Below are 24244 nucleotides of genomic sequence, written 5' to 3'. Positions count from 1 at the left end.
TGGGATGGCGAGAAACTAAACTATATTAAGTATGTAAATACTTGTTAGCGGTCTTGCTGTTGAAAGAAGAATGACAACACTGTACTGTAGATCAGCAACACTATGGTTTATTTTGTATTCACAGGCAAGTCAACGTTGTTGCAGTAAAAGTCCCAAGATAGCTCCTGGTGCAATAAAATGTATGTTGCATGTTACTGCTGTAGATGTATTTACCTCTTTTATATCCCGTTGGGTAGTTTAATCTTCAGCAATGCATCATATTCTATAATATCATCATATATGTGTAGCTTTGTCTCTGTCGTATCTTTCAAAAGTAAAGTGAAACAGCTGTTTTCAGTTTTGTGATGATGCATTTTCCAGCTGATCCAAGAGGCTTTTTAAACACCTTACTTGGCTTAAGAGGGAGGGGAATTTTCTCAACACATAAAGGAACACTTTATCCTTCAGTTTATCACAAACATTACATCAACACATTTGGAGATCCTAATTTGAATCCAGTCTGTAATTTTATATTAAGGTTTTAATAATGAAATGAGGTCATGAATCGAGTTCAAGGTTAAGATCATCTTTATTATCCTATGTACACAAATTAACATACAACATGAATATAACAGTAACGAATAAAACAAAATAACATTATGCAACTCTGATCTTCTTGCTGATACTTTTCAAAGTTACTTTTACATTTGCTCTACTTCTCCTGCTACTGTTTGCTCTGCTTTCAACTTCTCTTTCAACTCTGCTCTTTACTCTGCTTTCCCTGTTTCCTCTGTTCTCCTCTCCTCATCCTCACCTTCTCCTTTTGCTGTATCCTCTCCTCTCCTGTTCTCCTCTCCTCATACTCTCCTCCTTTTGCTGTCTCCTCTCCTCTGTTCTCCTCATCTCCTCAGACTCTCCTCCTTTTGCTGTTAGATATTTAGACTGTAATGACAGCTTATGATATACTTTTTATAACTACATAAATCACATGCAATGGATTAAAAACGTTGTTTTACTTACCACCTCTTTACAGCTCCATTCATCTCAAAGCTTCCAACATTCACCTGGCGGTGGTGCCTTGGATGAAAACAACTTTTGATATGATACAATACAACAACAATAGTTAACACCTATCCACAGCAATAAGCACAATGAGAAGACTAATGGTCTCTTTCATACCAATTTCTATTGGAGTGAAATGAACTGTGCCATGTCACATAGGATTGGAATGGATGATTGGCTGTGTTTTGTGAATATAGAGGAGATGGCAAAAGTAAATATACTTTGTTCTTACCTAAAGCATCTATCCTCCTCTTCGTACCCCTGCCTGCTCCTCCCGCATTAGACTCTGGGGACTTAGCTTTTAAAATCTTGTTCAAGCTGTCCAATCTGTAGTTGGATCTCATGACCTCAGCTTTATGACCCACCCGGCCTCAAAAAGGGTGTCTACGATGGCTGGTACTGAGAGGTGTTATGGTCCTCTTCTGCCTTTTGTGTTTGGGGGGCGTGAAGGTGAGAGGAAGACTACTGTCATGTGGGGTGTGTTGCTTTACGTCCTCCAAAAGATAATTTAGTATTGATATCACTGTACACATGAACGTCTCATCCTGTAGGTGGTATGTGTGCTCAGTAATTTCCCGCAATAAGGTCCCACACTGCTGTCGTTTCCTATCTCTTGAGGACTTTGAGTGGTTACCACTGCTCTGATTACAACGAGAGTTAGAACGAGAACGTGACGTCATATTTACATTAGACGGATCCTTTCTAGCCATAACCAAGATCCTCGGTTATGGCTAGAAAGGATCCGTCTTGTGTAAATATGACGTCACGTTCTCGTTGTAACTCTCGTTGTAATCGGAGCGGCTCGGAAACACATCTACAGCAGCGCCGTATAGACTGATACTGATACTGATTCTATGTATACGGCGCTGATCTACAGCAGTAACATGATGCAACATACACATTAATGCAGCAGGAATATTAATAGAGAAACATCAGACATAATAGTAAAACACTGCAAGGGAACATTTTATTGCACCAGGAGCTATCTTGGGACTTTTACTGCGACAACGTTGACTTGCCTGTGAATAAAAAATAAACCATAGTGTTGGTGATCTACAGTGTTGTCATTCTTCTTTGAACACCAGCAAGACCGCTTTTCAACAATCACACTCCCTGTCATTGACATAATTAATAGATAGATAGCTTCTCACCATCATTTGCTGTGGCCCACTGATGTTAACGATCCTAACTGAAAGGCTGCCTGCCAAACGTAAACATTCAGCCACGTGACATTCAGCCGAACTCTCGCGAGAGTTTTACACAAGACGGATCCTTTCTAGCCATAACCAAGATCCTCAGCTCGGTGATTCATGGTTTAGCCGCAATGCACGTTGGGAAATGGTGTTTATGCGATGTGAAATCCAAAAACATTTAAAAAAAAAAAAAAAAAAAAAATTTATTCCGAGTTTGCTTGCTTTTCTCTTTGGAGCTAATCACATAACGGCATTGTAATACACGGTTCGGCTGCATTACATATTACATATCTGCCGTAGTTATCTATTTATAGAGCCCTGATGAGAAGACTTCTAGACAAGCAGGAAGAACTGCCGCCAAAACTGAAAACGTGACGTGGATCACAAATATATCAGCCATTTAACAACATCTTAGATTTATTTTCACACAATATGTCTCCTCGTAATATCAACACTAATTTGACTGACTTTTATATTTGATCCAATTGGTAGATAGGCTGTATTTACACCATAACGGTGCACTGCTGATAGAAAGGGACACCTAGTGGTTAAAGCGCGTTATTGAATTTTATTATTATTATGAACTAACAGAATAAGAGACCTGACAGGTGATGGTCAGACGTTGACCTGGCTGCACAGTCACAGAGGCTGGCTGTGTCAACTGTTCACACTTCACACCTGTGCAAATACAAAAAAAAGTTATATGACAGATTATTCTGTTAAACAGCAGTATAATAAGTGTTGACTCACTTCCAGCTGCCAGCAGCAGCAGCAGCAGAGAGAACATGATGATGATGACTCTCATTTCATTTAATTTCAAACCTTTATTTATACAGGTGTATCCCATTGAGATCATTGATCTCTTTTTCAAGGGAGACCTGCTCAAGTAGGTTCCACATGAAACATAAAAACATAAACAGAACAACAAAAGGACATCATACAACATCATTTACATAACTATCCACATGAACCGGTAACAACAGCTTCCGATTGAGTAGCATCCAACCGAGCTTTAAAAACATTTAGTGGCATCAGATTGCTCAGTTTCCATTTAAATTGCAGACTATTCCAAGACAGTGGAGCTGCGCATCTAAAAGCTGTCTTCCCTAAGACAGTCCTAGCAGTTGGCACATTTAATAAAACCACAGCATTCGATCTCAGGCAGTAGCCACTTACAATTTTCCGTGAGATCAGGGAGCAGATATAAGATGGAAGTTTCCCTAACATGGCTTTGTATATAAAAATGTACCAGTGACTGAGCCTCCGTACAGTTAGTGAAAGCAAACCTGCCCTTGCATACAGGGTACAGTGATATGTTAATGCTTTACAGTTTGTCACAAATCTCAGTGCACTGTGATACGCAGCATCTAACTGGACCAGGCAATTGGCCGGTGCATTCATATACATCAAATCCCCATAGTCCAGCACAGGTCAAAAGGTCACAGTGACTAGCTTTTTCCTGGCCTCAAGCAGAGAAACAGGACTTGGTCCTGCAGAAGAAACCTAGCCTAACCCTCAGCTTTTTAAGCAGGTTATTTACATGAAGTTTAGAAATGTGAGACAATCATCAAGCCAGATACCAAGGACTCTGAGAAGACGTGAGCTCCTGATCCCCTTTAATCTCCACTGACAGTCTCTTGTGAAGGCCTTATAACTGTATCACAATGGATATTACTGAGTTTGCATAGAACCAAACGTGTTCACGTGTGAATGTGAACATTAATAGAATATCACCTCCCATCTTTAGAGCAATCTGACTATTATAACATTAGCGTTAAGAAAGCTTAATTAAATATCTGCCACAACATAAGTAACCGGATCAAAGTAACATTAAGTACAGTCCGCGGCATCACATCATAATGTATCATATATTTCCTTATCTGAGTCAGCTGAGCCGTAACTGGCCGTGCAACACTTACAGTGTCACATACTGTATGCAGAAGTATTATTTTAAGCAACACATTAAGTTGACGAAACACTCGAGTCAAATGTAATTAAAGTCAGATCGTGTCTTAGACGGGGCAGTGATATCATAAACCTGTTAATGTACGCATTCAAACACTTTTTCTTTTACCAGCTGTGTTCACCTTGCAGGTGCAGCTATGTGGCTTTTATCCTGGATAAAGTGTTTAAGTCATGGATGTTTAAAGTCTTCATATTTGTCTAATATTAAAGTTCACTTTTCATTCAGGAAGTATGACGCTGCGCTGTCAGTACGCTTCTCCATGTTTGTGATTGGTCGAATGCTCCAGATACCACCCCTTTCATGTGAACGCGCACCTAACTAGAGAGGACACGGCTGGCTTCAGCGATCCACTTGATAACCCGTGTCGTAGTACCGTTTAGCGAGAGCGCGTATGTTTTGGATTAGGCCAACCGGCTAACTCAAACATATCCAGGTTAGGTTGAACCAGTTTCGTGGTATACCCCCCAGGTCTTGTCCTGACTGAGCACAGGCACCTGTAGCCTTGGCTGCTGTGCTCTCAGTGTTTTGTCTCCCTGTTCCTGCCTATTGGCGTCAGCTGATAGAGGTGTTGGTTTTATCTTGTTATGCACAATGTTGATTCTTCTCTCAGAACTAGCTAAATATGGGTCTGGGGTAGAGATCTTCAGAATTGGTTTGGCATCTTTTGTGTCAATTCGTGGCACACAACATGTCTTGTGAATAAACCATCAGTTTGCCATCAAAGTTCCTGCTCTCCTCGTGTCTCTCTGACTCCTGTTTCCATTGCTTCAGAAGTTTCCATCGCATATGAAAGATTTTTACATGTTTGTAAATTATTTTGGTTTCAGTGTGTGTGTTTTGCATGGGTGAACAGTATATTTATATTTTATGGAATGAAATACAATGTCAGATTAGGGGAAAGTTAGGGGAGTGCATGTTAATGTGTCTGGAGGTGGCGTGTTCCAAACGTGTTTGGGTTTGTCTGCCGTGTGTGGGCTGCGTTCCATTTCAAATTGCCGCCTGTACAATGTATGCACCAGTCTGTGATATGCCGGTGTGCAGGCCCGCCCCTCCATACACGCCGATCACACAGACTGCGTCTGCCTCTCGCCCTCATCTTGTGGAGGGAGCCTCATCTGATGCGCAAATGCGGCGCAATTGAGCGCGCCACAGTTTCTGCTGCGAGGCTCCACTAGCTGTAATCGGCTTGGTGTGTCCAGGGTTTACACACCACCCCCCCGTCGACGCTCGCGAGGGCCTCATCACATCACAGCCCTGCCGATGTGATATAATGTATAGGACCTTTTTCCTCATGGGTGTCATTCACAACAGACCAATCATGACAGTTTTAGAGAATGAGTTTGTATGGATACACTTAAAACATATATTTGTATTTGTCTTGGCTTCAGCTCACTGATAACATAAGAACACAAATAGGCACAACACTAACATAGATGTTTTTTTAATATGTATTTTATTACTCCAAAGTAGAAAAAAAAAAAGTCAGCCATATTTAACTGGGAAAGTTTTCCTTTGGCTCCCAGGAATTTTTCCACTTCGCCCCACTGTAAAACAGAAACACAGCAAAAAGTATTACTTTTTTTCAACTGTTTGGAATATGTAGTTCTACAGTATGTTGACAATGCTATTTCAAATGAGAAGATACACTAAGTCACTCAAAAATATCATGACGAAAGTGCAGTATAATGTATATATTTATATATAACACGTACATCATATATAATACAAGGTACATTTTTTATTTCAAATTCAATGTTTCATTTGACCAATTCTTTGAATTTGCTGTCTTATCAATGCCCAAACATACAGCACTAAACTTAGACAACTGCCTGCAAGACTGCACACAGAAATAATACTACTTACTACTACTAACTATACTTATAGTATAATTGTTAAGAACAAATGTAACAAGTCAGTAATTACAAAAGAGATCAAATACCATCCAGCCTCACATATCAATCATTTAACCTTTAGTGATATTGATCAAGGATAAACTCTATTGTATATTTTATTTTAATTTCTATTTCAATGTAGGCTACTTCCCTGCTTATGTGTTACAATCAGACAGCGTTTCTAGGGCGCGATGTCTGAATGACGAAGGGCAGAGAACTTGGATGTCTTACTTTATGGCGCAAACGTCTGATAGAGCCATTGATGACATGGCTCCCCACCCCCATGTGATCAACTAAATTCAATTTACTGCTGAGGAACCCAAAATGTTTAAGTTAGTGATCTCAGGGTTGATGAAGTTGGTTGGTAAGACTACTTTGTGGGCCCTGTTCTGCCAGACCTATCAGCTACACTGAAGGAAACTTCAGATTAGATACATACCATCCAGAGCAAGACTGCCACTGCACCAACACCTCGGTATGGCCCTGAGTAAAGAAACACAGATTTTAGGTAAACTTCATTTTTTTCAAATGTCATACATGTAAATACAAAAAGTCCAGTGAAATCAAATGATAATTTGAAAGAATAGTAGGTACGATTAACTCAAACATATGAAGGACTGTAACATAGTCAATAGCATTTTCCCCATCAGTTTAATATTTTGGAATACTATTATTATTTAAAAAAATATTTTTACTGCCAAGAATAGGAAAAATGTAATATACAAATAAATGGCTGGACATGATGCATTAATGCGACATGAAGCATTACACAAGTACCTCAACCTTAGATTAATAATAAATTATTGTTACTGTAATTTCAATTTACATTAGCAGTCATGCTTAAAACTGAAACACTCCTTTTAAACAAAGTATATGAAAATCCAATAAGATAAGACTTGGTTCCACGGAAACATTATTGTCATTGTTTATTTATTTAAAAATATTTTCTAAACAAACCTCCCTGATTCGTTCCCTCAGTAGTTTTTTGTAGGGGAAAGTGTCTGACCCTTGATGAATGGGACATTCTGCAAGGAATTAAAAGATGGTAATAAGTTGAAGTTCAGCAATAACCTCCTAAACATTGCCTAACATCACATTGTGCTCAATTAAACTGTTCAAAAATGGCACTGAGACTTTTGATACTGCAAAGTCTTAAACAAAGCAAAAGGTGGTGTATTCTAATTGTACCGATGATTGTTTTCTCTCTCTTTAACTAATTCAATGTGCAAAATCAAACACAGTTTCAGTCTATGTAAATAAGATAATTACTAATTAACCCGCACATACCATTAATTGCCACTTTATTCCTCGTTGGTCTTCTTTTCTGTGAGGAAGACACTGAGGAGAGAGCAGGAGTCAGGCCGGAGGAGAGAGCAGGAGTCAGGCCGCAGGAGTCAGGCCGCAGGAGTCAGGCCGGAGGAGAGAGCAGGAGTCAGGCCGGAGGAGAGAGCAGGAGTCAGGCCGGAGGAGAGAGCAGGAGTCAGGCCGGAGGAGAGAGCAAGAGTCAGGCCGGAGGAGAGAGCAGGAGTCAGCCCGGAGGAGAGAGCAGGAGTCAGGCCTGAGGAGAGAGCAGGAGTCAGGCCGGAGGAGAGAGCAGGAGTCAGGCCGGAGGAGAGAGCAGGAGTCAGGCCGGAGGACACAGGGGTGAGGAAGAGAGTGAACTCAGTGTCAGTCTCGGTGGTAAGAGGTACAGACAAGTCTGATCCTGGGTCTGCGGCCATTTCTGCCTGTGTGGTTGAAGGGCCCTCAGGTTCAATTGCCAAAGTCACTATTGAGAAGAAAAAAAAGTAGACGCGTGGTGAATAAATGACCAAGTATAATCCGCCATATATATTTATAATCTGAGTAATTACAGCTAAAAATGAAACAGCGGAACATCAGTGATTATGTGTTACAATGGCGTTTGTTAGCAACCAGGAAATGACACCAGTAAGGACAAACAGATGAGAATGCTGCGTGGGGTCTGGGTGCCGTGTTGGCGGGACGTTTGAGGCTCGAGGAGCAGGCATTGTGAGCTGGATTACTGGTGTTGTTTCCTGGTTGCTGCGTGGGGTCTGCGAGACAGCGAGGAACTCAGCCTGAGCGCACACACACACACACACTCACAGCCAGGCTGTGAGTGTGAGTGCGTGTGTGCGTGAGGAGATCCACGGAGCCTCGGCTGAGAAAAGATAAGGCTGAGTGAGTGTGTGAGCCGGTACGTCACTATGCCCGTTACGTCACTATACTCAGGAAGAAAAAAATTGAAAAAGAGCAGCATAGACAGGTATTTTCTGTGTTAGAGTTTTACTCGCTACAGGGTGTACTTTGAGGGTTTGTGACTCTGCAGACCGTTTACATGCAGGAAAAGCTTCATAACACACAAGGGGACGGGTAATAACCAGAAAAGCATGACATGGGCCCTTTAACTGACAAAACAAGACATAACGACATATTTGTACTACTTGGTAAACAGTGATTCACATTTTTTTACATTTAAAACCAGATAACTGGGCAACTGATTTACAAAAAATGTTAACAGATAAATTGCTGAAATATAGCATGCAGATTTGTATACTTTACCATTAATAAGGCTTTCGTAAATCCTCTTTATGGTAACAAGTGCATTGTTACCATCTTCTGTCTCGATTTGCCATGGACAGATGCAATCGGCCGCAAAACCATTTGTGCCTCTCTTGGCAAGAAGGAGGATGGGACGCCGATCTAACATTTTCCATTTGTGGAGCTGGAACACAATGGACACAAAAAAACAAGAAATATTATGTACACAACAGCTCTAAACATTTTCACACACCTAAAGCCATTATAACTCCATTTATTTTGCATAAGTGAAAAATGCACTCATGTGATACGTTTGCACATTGAGGAAGGCACCCCACAATTAACCAGGTGTGATTTTAGACCCCTTTTAGGGGAGCCCCTAAAAAAGAACTGTAAAAAAAAAAAGAAGTTTATCGAGCTCGGGTTCACTTTGAGTTTTTTTTACATGGGCATAGTTATTTTTATATGGGTTAGGGATGCCAGCGATTATTCTATTTTTCGAATATTCGTTACAGTCTCCATAATGGAAAATTATTTTTAAAATTCGATTTTATTTATATATATTTTTATTATTATTTATGTTTTTCTTTTTTTTCCTGGCTTAGTTTCAATTTGGCGGCGAATAATCAATTAATATTCGCCAGGGCTGTCCGATTTTGATCATGGTCAGTTTCTGGCATCCCTAATATGGGTCCATTTAACTCTCACATTCAGATATCTGAATAAGCTACATTTAGCTTTGAAACATGTCAGCAAGCTATAACCTATATCATTTCAGGTTCAAAGTTCTGCATTAACAGCACTTCAGATGTAAAGCTGGTGTTACAGGGGAATTTTGAAATGACTGTTCGAACACGGCTCAAAGTCAGAGACTCTGGTAAGCTTAATGAAAGTGCTTTTAAAGGCCTTTTTATTAATACTAACTCTTTCCAGGTCTTGATTGTCTTTCAAGCACTATATTAATATGGGCTGGTTTTGATTCTGTGACATTCTTGGTTTTACCATTTATTCAAAAATGTATATGATATTTCATTTACTTTACTTTTGGAAACCATAGTCACATAATTATGTGTTTTCCATACCATGAAGTTCCAAAATAAAATATAAAACACCAAAATGCAGGTTTTTTTGTAAGATATAATTAGAAAAACATGTACATTGAAGCTCTGATTCTAGGAATTACCACTGGCCTGAACTATGTTACTTCTGGTTAAGAAATAATGTTTTACTAAAACTGGGTACTTGCAAGTACAAACACTATCTAACATCAGTTCGAAAAAATGTGTTATGCCTTTACAGATTTAAATACAACGGTGACAACAATTTTGCTTAACACATTACATGAAGTGCAGTAATCGTGCACTAGTCTGTACTTCTCACATAAACTTAATTAAGAAATTAGGATTATTTTTAAAAAGTAAATGAGGGCGACTGTTGGAAAGTATAAATCAATTAAGTAATTTAACAATTTGTATAAAAAGATTAAGATCAGGGATTATTTACACACTTTTTTATGATAACTGACATCTGCAAGAGAAAAAAGCTTACCAGTAAATGTGTCGAGTCATACACTTTGTGGACACTGTGGTTTTTCTTTTGCGTGGCCTTCCACTCCTGTGCAACCTTTTCTTTTTGCTTGGAGAGTTTCTCTTTGTAGGGTTGGATGGCACCACATTGTTTGCATTTTTTACTTGCTACTCCTTTGCTTTCCCTGCATGTCTGGCACACTTTTTGAGTAGGCGTCTGTAACAGAAACACAGATAATGTCAGGGAATACCAAAAATAAGAATACTATACTACAAATGTTTACAGGATTCATGTATTTTATTATATCGTGAAAAATCTTGTTAAAACAATGAACTCATGTTTTTTTATCTTTTAGATAGGATGAACAAAAATCACAAGAGTAAGGAAAACAATGTTATACAGAGTCAGTCACATGTTTAAAGTGACTGTTATGGACAACCCTAATCTGTCAATATCTGGTTGATCCAAAAGTTGATGAATTCCATCATCACAGAAAATAATACTAAAATCATCATTACCAGGGGTGTATTGCTAATTCTATAAGTTCTGCATGTGTGCACGCGCAGTTGTGGCTCGTTTTGAAGCTTATCTAACTACTGTCAATTAACACTCCAGGCAGAATCAACAAAGAATGGTCATTTATTAAGTCTGCATTATTGAATAAATGTGTGATTCTTACAGTAAATGCTGCACACAGCTGCGTGATAGTTAAGTGATCAGTGAAGGACCTTTATAAACTAACTCCCTCCTGCTGAGGTACAAAGGTTACTATATAAAAAGTGTGCACATTTATTTAGTATCCTATCCATGTGAATATGTTTTAAGTGGGGGTGGACCTCATGTCCTCTAGGGGGGTCCGGAGGCCCCCGGGAAGTTAAATGCATCAATCTTGTGCACTTTGAGGGCAAAATTAACTAAATCTATGGATACATCTGTCAACACCCATATGAAATGTAACTGTATACATTTCAATAATAAAAAAAATGATAAGAATAATACTTTTTTTAAATGTATCTTTGTGCATATTTAACTATTTACTGTTTTTTTTTTTATGCATTTGTTGTATGTCCAATAGAATGAATTGTAATGATTTCATCGATGTTTTACATTCATTCGATTTTTTTTAGGGTGCTGTGTGACGTTGAATCTGCGACCTGCAACCTGTGACCTATGAACCTGTATTTGTATACTACCAAAGGAGCTATTGAACCTAAGAACTTGAATTTCCGTCTCCTATTGTGGAACATTACAATAATATAAAAGTGTGCCTTGGAAATATGTATTTCCATATATGGTGACCAAACTGTTTCAGACCCACTGAGATAACTTAGACTAAATTAAACTGTGTAAAAATTACATTAGGTACATTAGCCTCTTAGCCTATCCGTTATCATAGCTAGCTAGCACCAGATGCTAACAACCATCCCCGTTTTAGGTGCCGGAGCGGTGTTCCGGCAGTATTACACCCCTGGTCACTCTTCACTTCATAGATAAATAGTATTTAATATAGTTATAAAGAATGTGACATGTGATAACATTTGTATCAACCGCATGAACCGATGGATCACATAACTTCCATGCTCACATTAACATTAGCTGATTCTACTTTTGGCTAATTTAGCTTTGCTATCATTATTCCTAGGTAAACATAGTAATCTTAGTCACTGTACTAGACGACAAAATAAAACAACATAATACATATCCCAAAATGAATATACTTTTGATATGTGACTACTCACGTTTATTAGCTTGTCTGGGAAATAAATGGATGTTGTCACTGATGCAGTGACGAGTCCAAAACCCCGGTGAGTTAGCATTTTACCACTTCCGGTTCCCTCGCCTCAGAACCAATGAGATTTCTCCATAGGATTTGGGAAAATAGCTCGAAATAAGGTCTGTGGTCGACACAAATTTAAGAGACGGATCACGTTTTGTTCTACGACAGACAGCCGTGATTTTTGAAGAGTGTATGTGTCTGAAAAACGATGGTTGTTAACAGAAGTTGTCGAGGACGTTGTACGTCATTACGCCGCCTCCCGTTGATTTAAAACGCGCCCGTGGGTCGTAAAGGTATACAGGCTGACGCACCCGTTGATTGAAAACGCTGCTCTGGGTCGTATTAATGGGTCGGAAAACAAGGAAAACAATCGACCTATTTGGTCGTATTAGTTGGAGGACTTGTTGGTTAAGTGGCCTGCTGGCCTGAGGAATTTTTTTGTTTATGTATGTATTGTGAACGCAACGCTTCGCAAATGTGGGTCTGACTCTGACTCACAGAGGGTGACTGGCTGTCTAAATGATGTGGCCTGCCGACATGGCCACTTTCATACAGATCATACACTAATGCCCTCGATTGGTCTCTGTGTGTCATTCAAGCTCGGGAGGGTGTGTATGTGTGGCACGAGCGAGCGAGAGAGAAAGCGCGCGCAACGGTTATGTGTATTGTTGTTGTTAGCATCCGGTGCTAGCTAGCAGCGCTAACGGTTATATAATGAGCTTACAACAAGGTGGAGGAGAGTCCTCTCCTGTCAGACTGAGAGACTGATAACTACAGCTCAGGTGGCATAAAGGACTTTAGAGTGTTTAGATAGTTAACTTACTCTAAGTTCTCTGGGGGTCTCAAACGGTTTGGTCACCATTTATGTAAACACATATTTCCATTTGAAGGGGGAGTGATTAGTAAAATATGCATGAATAATAAAAAAATAAAAATTTAACTCGGTGAAAAAAGGTAAGTTAAACTTTAAAAACTTGTTGAGAGCTAAAACTAGTCTTTGCTGCTGCCTCAAAGAGGAGCAGGGGAGAGAGGGGTGAGGCTGGTTCAGGAGGCCAGACACACTATACCATGCTAACTATAAATGAACCAAAAACAAATAAATAAACAAGTTTCAATGTTTTTTCAAATTGGATATGGTATGTTATTGGTTATGGCCATGTTCTTATGATGTTATGATTATTTAAATGTATACAGTTCTGTTTCATATGGGTGTAGTCTCTTTATTTCCCCTCAAAGTGCACCAGATGATGCATCAAAAAAAAAATCTTATCGGGGGAGCATGCCCCCGGACCCCCCTAGAGGATTTGAGGTCCACCTCCACTTAAAATATGTTCACATGGATAGGTTCCTAAATAGATTTGCACTTTAAAAAAAAATAGTAACCCATGTCCATATGTCTATTCTGGGGTAGTAGATTTAAAGTTTAGGGCTATCACTATGGGCAGCAACGCTGTAAATATTGACACAAAAGAAAACTGGTAGTGGCCTGGTTGGGTATATAATTCCCTGCCTGACTTATTGTCCCAGTCCGGCCCTGCCTCTCTCCTCTAAATCAGTGTATCCTCGGTTACGGCTCCTCCAGACAGCCTCCTCAATAATCGATCCTCGATGAGCCTTTAGAGAAAATGTTTTTCTTCGAGACTGCGCACCGACATCCGTTTCCGGGTCGCTGCCGGAGGACCTGGGAGTCTGGGACCCGAAAATTATAGACATGAGAAACGGCTCATTTCCCACGGACACGAGGGCCTGCTCATCACTGCGCGCACATGTGCAACCGCGGTTTTAATTAGGGCCCGAGCACGATGTGCTAGGACCCGATCGCTTCCTAGCACGAAGTGCGAGGAAACCTATTGTTATTGGAGGAATTCTTCCTTTTATCATTATTAGTCGCCATTTTTCCTGCTTTTGAGGTCTTTAGGATGCTTCAAAAGTTGTATAATTTTGCACGGACGCCAGGACCGGTAAAGATTGCAACATCCCGGAGTCAATGGGTTAAAATATTCCAACATGCTCGCTAGCGCCACCTATCAAAATCCCATTTCGGAATACATTTACAAAGTTGCACCGTAACTCCGAATGACCTGAAATTTTGCAAACATATCCATATAATTTGTTTTAATTAGCATAATGTTCAAAACAGTGAAATATTCACTTACATTTAAAAGTTCTGTTTTTCAACACCAAACTTCGTACACAACATCGGTGGAGGGTCAAACACATTACTGTACACAATTAGCATGTTCAGACGATAAATATTGCCGCCATGAATCAAAACGTACTCACAAAAAGGCGGAGCTTAGAAACAAATGCTCATAACTCATCAACGATGTATCCAAACATCACATATGTTGGTGGTTAGGTTTAGTCTGTCTTGGGGAATAGGCATACCAAAGCATTTTCATTTTGGACTATAGGGGGCGCCAAAAACACCACCAATTTATAACTCAAGAACTGATGAACGAATTAAAAAAAAAAAAATTACACATACTCTGGGGGTGACTCACAACTGAGATTTAAAGTGTTGCAACAAATGCAGAATGTGGGCGTGGCCTATACATTTTTTATTTTATTGCGATAGCATAAAATGAGCTTCGGACGCAAAACTTGGGACACACGTCACAGCCCACGACCTTTTCGACAATGTAAAAAGAAAAAACGTAATCTTTCAAAAAAACTGCTCACAAGCGCCCCCTATTGTGTGGTAGTCACATATAGTTTCTCATGGAGTTGCGGACATATTTGTAAATAGCTTCCATTAGCCCCGCCCCCCAGGAAGTCGGCCATTTTGAAAATGTTGTGTTTTTCATGAATTTTAAGCACATTCTTGCAAACTCCTCCTAGGGGGATGATCGGAAAAATTCCAATCCAGGACAAGTTCATCGCAATGTCATGCTACATTGAGAAGGAATAGTCCTTCGCCCAAATGGGGAGCTCGTAGGCTAATGAAGAATGTAGCATTTTTGACCAATTATATGTCAGATAAGCTACTGACACCTGCCTGGCAAATCAACACACACACACACGCACACGCACACACACGCACACACACGCACACACACACACACACACACACACACACACACACACACAACAAATCCTCCAGACAGCCTCCTCGATAATCGATCCTCAACGAGCCTTTAGAGAAATTTGTTTTCCTTCGAGACAGCGCGCCAACATCCGTTTCCGGGTCGCTGCCGGAGGACCTGGGAGTCTGGGACTCGAAGATTATAGAAATGACAAACGGCTCATTTCCCAGGACTCGCGCGCATCTGCTTGACGCCAGGACGACCGGCCGCCCTCCCTGACAGGCGCACGGACGCGAGGGCCTGCTCATCACTGCGCGCACATGTGCGACCGCAGTTTTAATTTCTCTGTGTTTGTTGTACAATGAGTAGGAGTGTTTTGTAGAGTGCATGTGTGTGTTGTACATTGTGTGTGTGTGTGTGTGTGTGTGTGTGTGTGTGTGTGTGTGTGTGTGTGTGTGTGTGTGTGTGTGTGTGTGTGTGTGTGTGTGTGTGTGTGTGTGTGTGTGTGTGTGTGTGTGTGTGTGTGTGTGTGAGTCGATGCGCCGTGCAGACAGGCAGGTCTCAGTATCTTAAGGTAGTATGTGACTCCCCATATCTTCAACTTCCTGGGGGGCGGGGCCGATAAAAGCAAATTAGAAATATGTCCGCAACCAAAAGAACAATATGTATACAGGTTTTCGTGAATATTGGAAAAACTATATGCGAGTAGTTTAGAGTAATTTGGAGTAATTTGTGGCATGTAAATCGTCAAAAATGGTGTATTCGCTGTTAAATTACGACCTACACCAGAGGTGCCCAGTACGTCGACTGGGCAATGCTGGTAGATCGCGAGTCATTCATAAAAAAAAAAATCCAGCTCCGCTAATTAAAATAGACAAAACAGGTTTTGATCCCTCCTCCCTTGGCCTCCCTGCCACTTAATTCAGGAGTTTACTTGATTGACAGAAAAGGCGACCTATCGCTTTCTAGTCTTTTAACCCAGAATGCAAAGCGATACAAAATCAGTCAAGTGCTGGGAAAACTCAAATTAAGTTAAAGACACAAACAACAAAATGAGTGCGGGACTGAGCAAAAAGCTAAAGACATACCACTTCCACCCAGAATGGGAGGAAGAATATTTGTTTGTGATGTCACATTCAAAGGTTATTTGCCTTATTTGTAAAGCAGGCGTCGCTCTGCCAAAGAAAGGTAATCGGAGTGTTCACAAGGCATATGATAGCGACTTCCCTCCGAGTTAGTAGCGAGTTGAGAAAGAGAAAGGTCATGTATTATTGCTACAAAAACATTATCTCGCAGTCTTAGTATCGCCAACTCGTTTTTCTAACATGCAAAAAGACAAACAAATGCGTCTATGGTCGGTGTATTTTCGACCTTTCCAATCCAGACTCTCTCCCGTCTGTGTGCGAGGGGGACGGGGCAGTTTACACACACGCAGCTGCTACATGCAGCAACACACGGAGGAAATAGATGAGAGTAACAAATGCGTCACTTCCGGGCAAAAATAACGGCTCCGCCCACTTTTGGGGGAAAACAATGCTGTCAGTTGAACGGCGGTCAATACAAATTCTGAAGTTTTTGCCAATCCGATCAGAAATGTAAGAAAGAGATTTTTGGATCTTCAAAGAGCCCGATTCCAATGGCCAGACAGGCAAACAATTGCATTAAGCCATTAGAAATCGACGATCGGGCTCGATATATGGTTAAATATAGCAGTAGGCTATTTATTTTCATAGATGAGAGTAACATCTAGGTCACTTTACGGCCCCGCCCACTTTTGGGGGAAACAACGGCTGTCATTTGAATGGCGATCGAGCCTGAAGCCACAGAGATCTTCTGTTACTGTCCTTTCTTCTTAGAGGAAGTACATAAACACCTAACTCTGGATTTGTTTTAATGTTTGAGGTGCAATAAACGACACAGCAGCTTTTTGGCATGATAAAACTATTATGTCCCGCGTCACTCATGAGAGTAACAGCTGGAGAAATTACAGCCTCGCCTACTGATTTTAATTTAACCATACATCAAGACCGATTGTCGATTACAAATGATCGAATGTAATTGTTTGCCTGACTGGCCATCGTAATCGAGCTCTTTGAAGATCCAAAAATCCACGGTTTAAAAAAAAAATTGATCGGGTGTGCAAAAACTTCAGAATTTGTATTGACCGCCATTCAAATGACAGCGTTGTTTTCCCCCAAAAGTGGGCGGGCCGTAATTTTTGCCCGGAAGTGACGTAGGTGTTAATCTCATCTATGGCGGAGAGAAGCGCTCCAAGGTGTGGTTAAATGTTACCCGTCTTGAGGTGGACAATACTCCTTGCCAAGAGTGTTTAGCATGTAAGGGCGGTAACACGAGCAATTCGTCTAAACATTTAGCAAAAGTGCACCACATCCAGGCGGAGCTATGCACCGGGTTACTGTCTTTCTAGCAGCTCTGTAGCCCCATCCACGAGTAACGTTTCCACGTCAGGTGTTATGTATGCTAGCAGCAACACACAGAAGAGGTTTCTCAATACTCAAATTTCCCCTCCTCGACTCCTATCCTCGACTCCTCTCTCCTCGAGACTTGGTGCCGCCCACAGGAGATGCGAGCGGAGGACTGAGGAGGGGAACCGAGGAGAGAGGAGTGGAAGCAGCGAGAAGGGTCTAGCTGTGGCCGCGGACAGTACAGTACAGTACACAACACTACACGACACGCCCACCTGACACGACACTACGGTGGCTGAGAAAGGTCTAGCTGCGGCCGCGGACGAGAAGCCCCTCACTGCAGTAGGCAGTGCCTCAATGAGTTCGATGTGGGCGGGAACTCAACGTGGGCGGAGCTTCACAGATGACGCGTTGCATCCTGTTTCCCGGGTAGCAGTTCTCTTCCCCTCCCTTCAATCTAACCCTTCCCTTTCCCCCATCCTAACCCTAACCACTCCCTACCTTTGTACCTAATCCTAATCTTCCTTCCTCCCTCCCAAACCTAAACCCCAAAACCTCTCCTCCTGTCGTGTAGTGTCGTCAATTCGCTTTTAACGGTAGTGCCTCTCAGCCACCGTAGTGTCGTATCAGGTGGGCGTGTCGTGTAGTGTCGTGAAGTGTCATGTAGTGTCCGCGGCTAGACCATATTGGAAGCAGCAGGTGGTTAGAGAAATGAGAACTCCTCTCCTCTGAGCGGTCATTTTAAAGAGACGTCCATTAATGACGACAGGAGGCACAGCAGCACTCTGATGGACAGATGTGTTCATGACGACTTATATATTTACTTTTAATTCATTGACAGTGCGGTACAATGAGACAATAACAGGCTACAGATGCGGACATATACACACACACACACACACACACACACACATATATTTATATAAATATATAGGCTACAATTTCAGAATTAAAGAAGTATGAGAGCACTCTCATAATAATGTAACACAATCAGAGACTGGATATATCCCCCCCCCCCTCTCTCTGGTCGCTGAAATGGGGAATTGAAATTACGGGCCAAAAGTTGTACAAGTATTAAAAGTAAGCATAGGACACCAAACCAACTGAGATCCGTCTGTCCGCCGCATCTACGCACTGTACAACACACACCTACACACTGTACCACACACACACACCTACACACTGTACCACACACACCTACTGCTCCTAAAGCATAATCAGGCTACAGCCAGGGGCGTAGCTGGGGGGGGGGAGGTTAGGATGATTCCAAGGGCCCAGCACTGGGGGGGGGGCCCAGAGAACACTATTATTATCTTTTTATTAATATGGTTTTATTATTATCCTAAAGTAAGTTAATGTAAATGACTCAGAAGTATAATTGCCTGTATTAAAAAAAAACGTCCCAAAAGAAACAAACAGGTGCTTGTTACTCTGTTTGACAGAATGAGCACCCCTCCCTTCATTCATTGCATGGTATGGGCGCCTGAGCAATGGAGCAAGCGGAGCAGGTGCATCCCCACAATTGACCTTGGGGGAGCAAACGTGTGCTTTTGCACCCCCACTTTTTGATCATATGAAAAATATGACATTTCCCCCCCAATATATCACTGTAAACATAAGTGTGTAATTTCAATCGAATTAATAATACGCAATGAAAGAACTTGTGCTGATTATAGACACTTAATAGCGAGTTTTTAAGTTTCCAAAGATTGTGACCCCCCCCCCCGCATTTCGCTCACAATGGTTTGATCAACTGCCTCCCACCCACAGCAGTCCTGATGCAGGTAGGCTGAGTGTAAATCACCGCGAACAGTCTGTCATTGGTGGCAGACCTTTTCAGTAAGTTGTTCAAACAAAGAATATGTTAGACATGTCTTTACTTCTACCACTCAATACAATAAAACACATTTATAATCATCACCTTCTCTTCATTTTCGCTGCATTGAATTACAGGTCACTCTTTATGTTAGCTAGCGGTTAGCTGACGTTTGCTAGCTAGCTAGTAACATCAACCAGTGTGTGTGTTTGACTAGCTAGCTACCTGGTAGATCGAAGCCCATTAGAGTTTGAGTTTATTAGGATCCCCATTAGCTGTTGCATGACAACAACTAGTCTTCCTGGGGTCCACACAAAACATAAAACATTGCATTCGACAAGACTTTTACAGAACAGTAAATACAAAATAAAAAACTTTTCCGAAGTCCATTTTCCTTCAAGCATTGACTTTCATATTTTCCATCATATACCACTTATTTTCTGATTTCATTTCATTGGAAAGAAAATAATGATAATAAAATAAGAATAAAGTACTTATATCTATCTGCATTTACAGATGCCAGCCTTCAATTCTCTTAAGGTACAACTACCTGAAATGAAAATAAAAGAAGAATGAATTATAGAATGATAGAAGATAATATGATAGAAGCCCATCTCCTACTGTAACTAACCTGCACACTGTGTGTGTGTGTGTGTGTGTGTGTGTGTGTGTGTGTGTGTGTGTGTGTGTGTGTGTGTGTGTGTGTGTGTGTGTGTGTGTGTGTGTGTGTGTGTGTGTGTGTGTGTGTGTGTGTGTGTGTGTGTGTGTGTGTGTGTGTGTGTGTGTGTGTGTGTAGCCAGCCAGCCAACCAGGTAGAACATGGCAGAAAAAATAAAAAATCATGTATTCAACCCAGTTCAGTGTATTCATACGTGTATTGCTCTCCTGTGTAGAATGATGTGGTGGTGACAGTGCAGACTCAGGGAGGAGGCAGAGAAGGAGAGAAAGAGACACAAGAGTTACAGGTAATGGAAATATCAGTCAGCTTAAAGTGTAGGATAACATAACAAATTAAGACACAAATACTTGGATAATATATTCCCCCCTCTCTCCCTTTCTTTACAGAGTAGCATAAAGATTGTGTATTCAAACCAGTTCAGTGTACTCATAAGTGTATTGCTCTCCTTAATGTAGAATGATGTGGTGACTGTGAAGACTCAGGGAGGAGGCAGAGGAAGTGAGAAAGAGACCTAGGATAACATCCCTAGTCAAAAAATGCTATAGGAATCTCTATACGTTTTTGGAACCCTATAGGAATCCTTTAGGATCCCATAGGATTTTGAGACAGTTCTGTGCTCTATATTGCAGGAAATTGCACGTACAGGTGTTCATTAAATTAAAACAATTCTGCCATGGAGGTGGTCGTGCCTGACCCACTCCAAACCACCCCTTGCCTGCCAGTTACTAATCTTGCACCCCCACTTTCAACTATAACTAGGCGGCACAGCAGTGCACCAGCAGCTTGCAGCTTGAACAGACTGACAGGAAAATGTCCTCTACAGCTCATGAATCAGGAGCTCAGAAACGAAAGAAAAAACGTCAGCAAGAGGAAAATAATAAAAGAGGTCGACAGATAGTCACCAAGTATTTTCACAAGAAAGGTATTTATTCACAGAACTTGTTTTGAAGCCCATAACAGCTTAGCCAACATTTTGTGGCTGACGTTAGCTACCTGTTGCTATCAAAAATTAGATGAGTGTCGATGAGCCCAGTGAATTTGTATCCAGCAGCTATGCCCTTTTGCTATGGCTAGCTAACCTAACCTGTATAATGTTACATGCTAATCACATCTGCTCTAATGCACAGATGCGGCTTCAGGATCAGTACCCCTTCCCTCAGGCCTGTTCCCAGTTGAAGGAGAGGGAGGTAAAGCAGCAGGGCTTGGGGTTAACAAACAGATTTTAAATATGCTTACCATGCATTGAATACAACTTTAGGTAATATTCACATTTAGTTACTCTAGTTCTTCCAGTAATTGCAATACCATTGACCACTGGCACATTAAATTGAGGTTGTTACAGTAGCTATAGCTAGATTTGAGCAATTGAAAAATATCTATACAAATGATTATTATTATTATTATTATTATTATTATTATTATTATTATTATAACAATTAAGAGATAGCTCGAGCTGTACTGTGTTATTACTATTATAGGGCATTTTATAAATTATGTACACTATGGATACTCTAGAGCCAGGGCCTTCGAGCAAGGCAGCCAACGAGGAGAGCAGAGGTGAAGAGGCAGAGGTACCAGTACAAGAAGAGGTCGAGGACCATGAAAGCAGCACAGATGAGGAGGAAGCAGCTATGGACAGTCAATGTCAGGGACAAAGTGAGGCTCCGACACAGGATGCCACAGATACTGAGCCACCTGTAGTGGTGTCTGAGGTAGAAGATCTGCTATCACTTGACCCAGGGTTGTTCCCAGCTAGGATGAGTGACAAGGACAGGGCAACTATTGTAAAGAAATTAGCAATGCGAGAAACAGATCAAGAAATTCCACATGATTCAAAGGGAAAGAGATTTCCAGATTACTTGAAATACACCAAAGCAGATAAGGGTAGGGGAAAAGTGAAAAGGGACTGGTTGATTCACAGTGAAAGTGCAAATGCACTGTTCTGCATACCATGTGTTCTTTTCTCCAAGGAGCAAAAAATACCCTCTCTTAGTGCTTTGAGTAGTGACCAGGGATACAAGATGTGTGACGTCGAGTGGCGTCGCATGTATGATAAATTCCCAAGCCATGAAACAAGTAGGAATCACAGGGACTGTTATTTGCGATGGAAACACCTACAGTGTTCGGTTATGACTGCATGTGGCGTTGATCATCAGTTGCAGAGAGAGCTACAGTCTGAAATTGAGAAAAACAAAGCTATCTTGCAGAGACTCCTTGATGTCACTCTGCACTTGGCAACGAGGAATTTAGCTTTCCGAGGTAAAACGCATGCTTTGGGCGATGTCCACAATGGAAATTTTGTAGGTACGCTAGAACTTTTGTCACGATATGATCCACTCTTGAAAGACCACTTAGACAAAATCAGGACATCCAAAAAAGGAAGCCAGCTAACTCATTATCTGAGCCCAGACATCCAGAACGAGTTTATTGAATTGTGTGGGGGAAAGGTTTTAAAAACCATTCTGACGGAAAGGGAGGATGCCATATACTATGGAATCATTTGTGATGCAACGCCTGACATTTCCCACACCGAGCAAAATGTTGTGCTCATAAGATATGTACATTATAATGAAGACACAGGCGAATGGGAGATCACTGAAAGATTTATTGAATTCAAAGATTTCAACGGAAAAACAGGATGTGAAATAGCAGGCATGATGGAGAGTGTGCTTCTGGATCTAGGGATAGACATTAGTGATTGCAGGGGGCAAGGGTATGATAATGGGGCGAATATGTCAGGGAAAATCAAGGGAGTCCAAGCACAAATACTGAAAAAGAATAATCTTGCTACTTTCTCACCTTGTGCCTCCCACACGTTGAATCTGGTAGGCGTGCATGCTGCAGAATCGAGCCCTGAAGTATCCAACTTTTTTGGTTACATTAACCGCCTCTACACATTTGTAAGTGCCAGTCCATCTCGTTGGTCTATATACAAAAAGAAAACAGGTTGCTCTGTACATAGGCTATCTGACACTCGCTGGAGTGCGAGAATTGATGCTGTGAAACCTGTAGCAAAGCACCTACCTGGTGTCATTGAAGCCCTTGCTACCATACTGAGCTCATGCAGTCTCACAGGTGAGGCCAGATCTGAAGCTGTTGGTCTGAGGAACTACCTCATGTCATTTGATGCCATTGTCCTTCTCACCATTTGGGTGAAAGTATTGCAATCTATTGATGACAGAAATTTGATACTCCAGTCAGGGAAAATCTCAATAGAGGTGGAGGCAGGTAATGTTGCTGCACTAAGAGATGAGATGCAGACTCTCAGAAATGGATGGGATGCTATTCTGTCTGAGGCATCAATGGTAGCTAAGGAAATGGAGGTTCCACCTCATTTCAAAAAAGAACTTTGCCGTGAGAGGAGGAGGAAGAGGTTTCATGATGAAACTGCTGAAGGAACAGGTCAGGAGGATAGGCCAGAAACAACATTCCGTAACACTGTGTTTCTCACTGCCATGGACCAGATCATAAGTGACTTGGACACTCGGTTCCAAACAACAGCAAATATTGTTGAAGAATTTGCTGCCATACTTAAAATTGGGAAGTTGAGTGACAGTGTCATGGCTTCTGTGTGTCAGCCACTGAGGGAGAAATACTCACAGGATCTCACAGATCAGTTTGAGAGTGAGATAAGGCATCTCAATAAAATATTTTCTGCCACTTTCCCCCCTGATTGTAGCTCTCTTGATCTACTGAATGCAATATACAAGATGGAACTCCAGAGCATTTTTGGAGACGTTTGCATTGCCCTCAGAATTTTCTTGACGCTCCCAGTTACCGTAGCTGGTGGTGAAAGATCATTTAGTAAGTTGAAACTTATCAAGAGCTATTTAAGATCTACCATGTCGCAAGAGAGGTTGAACAGCCTTGCAATGTTATCGATTGAAAGCAAGCTGGCTCTGTCACTTGATTTCAAAGAGCTCGTAAAAGATTTTGCCACCAAGAAGGTCCGGCGATTGGCGTTCGGGATTTAGGAATAAAAATCCAGTCTATGACAGGATTGTGGGATGTTTCCCTATAGTAAGCTGACAGGCTACAGCCCACATTGTGAACAATTACTATCTGATGCATAGTCCTCTCGCACTACATTTTTCATTGTTTGCTGTAAGTGTGTTCATGTCCTGAGAGTTTATTGTTTTATAATTATGTTCAAATCTTCAGTTAATTTATACTTTTGTCCTTGTGTTGTTCAAATCTTAATTTAATAAGTCAAAGAATGTTGAGATTTTTTGTTTGTTCATTCCTGTATTGGGTGTAATTTTCAATTAAATAGACAGAAGATAAAGTTGATAGTCAGTGCATGTTGATTTCTTGCAGTCCATTACAGTTCATTAACTTCAACAGGGTTTTCGAGGTTGGG

At 41.2% G+C, this 24244-nt stretch overlaps 1 protein-coding gene and 1 long non-coding RNA gene across 2 annotated transcripts; one reads left to right on the top strand and one right to left on the bottom strand.

Annotated features, from left to right (window-relative positions):
• Window positions 1-5635: 5635 nt before the first annotated feature.
• Window positions 5636-12799, bottom strand: LOC307024418 (uncharacterized protein; the record flags this gene model as incomplete). The annotated part of the gene is made up of 7 exons (XM_079658487.1): window positions 5636-5744; window positions 6532-6575; window positions 7050-7117; window positions 7380-7860; window positions 8655-8817; window positions 10182-10376; window positions 12761-12799. 4 exons carry the CDS (start codon window positions 12797-12799, stop codon window positions 7487-7489), a joined length of 771 nt encoding a protein of 256 aa, XP_079514613.1. The 3' UTR covers window positions 5636-5744; window positions 6532-6575; window positions 7050-7117; window positions 7380-7486.
• A 5910-nt stretch (window positions 12800-18709) lies between these two features.
• On the top strand, window positions 18710-24002 carry LOC307024250. Its single transcript, XR_013803874.1, has 4 exons — window positions 18710-20170; window positions 20644-20806; window positions 21012-21071; window positions 21400-24002. It is a non-coding gene; the product is annotated as an uncharacterized lncRNA (long non-coding RNA).
• Window positions 24003-24244: the final 242 nt, after the last annotated feature.

This window comes from Notothenia rossii (assembly GCF_949606895.1).
Source record: "Notothenia rossii genome assembly, chromosome: 11".
NCBI lineage: Eukaryota > Metazoa > Chordata > Actinopteri > Perciformes > Nototheniidae > Notothenia > Notothenia rossii.
Note: the sequence above shows the minus strand (reverse complement) of the source record. Positions and strands in the feature narration are given on the sequence as shown.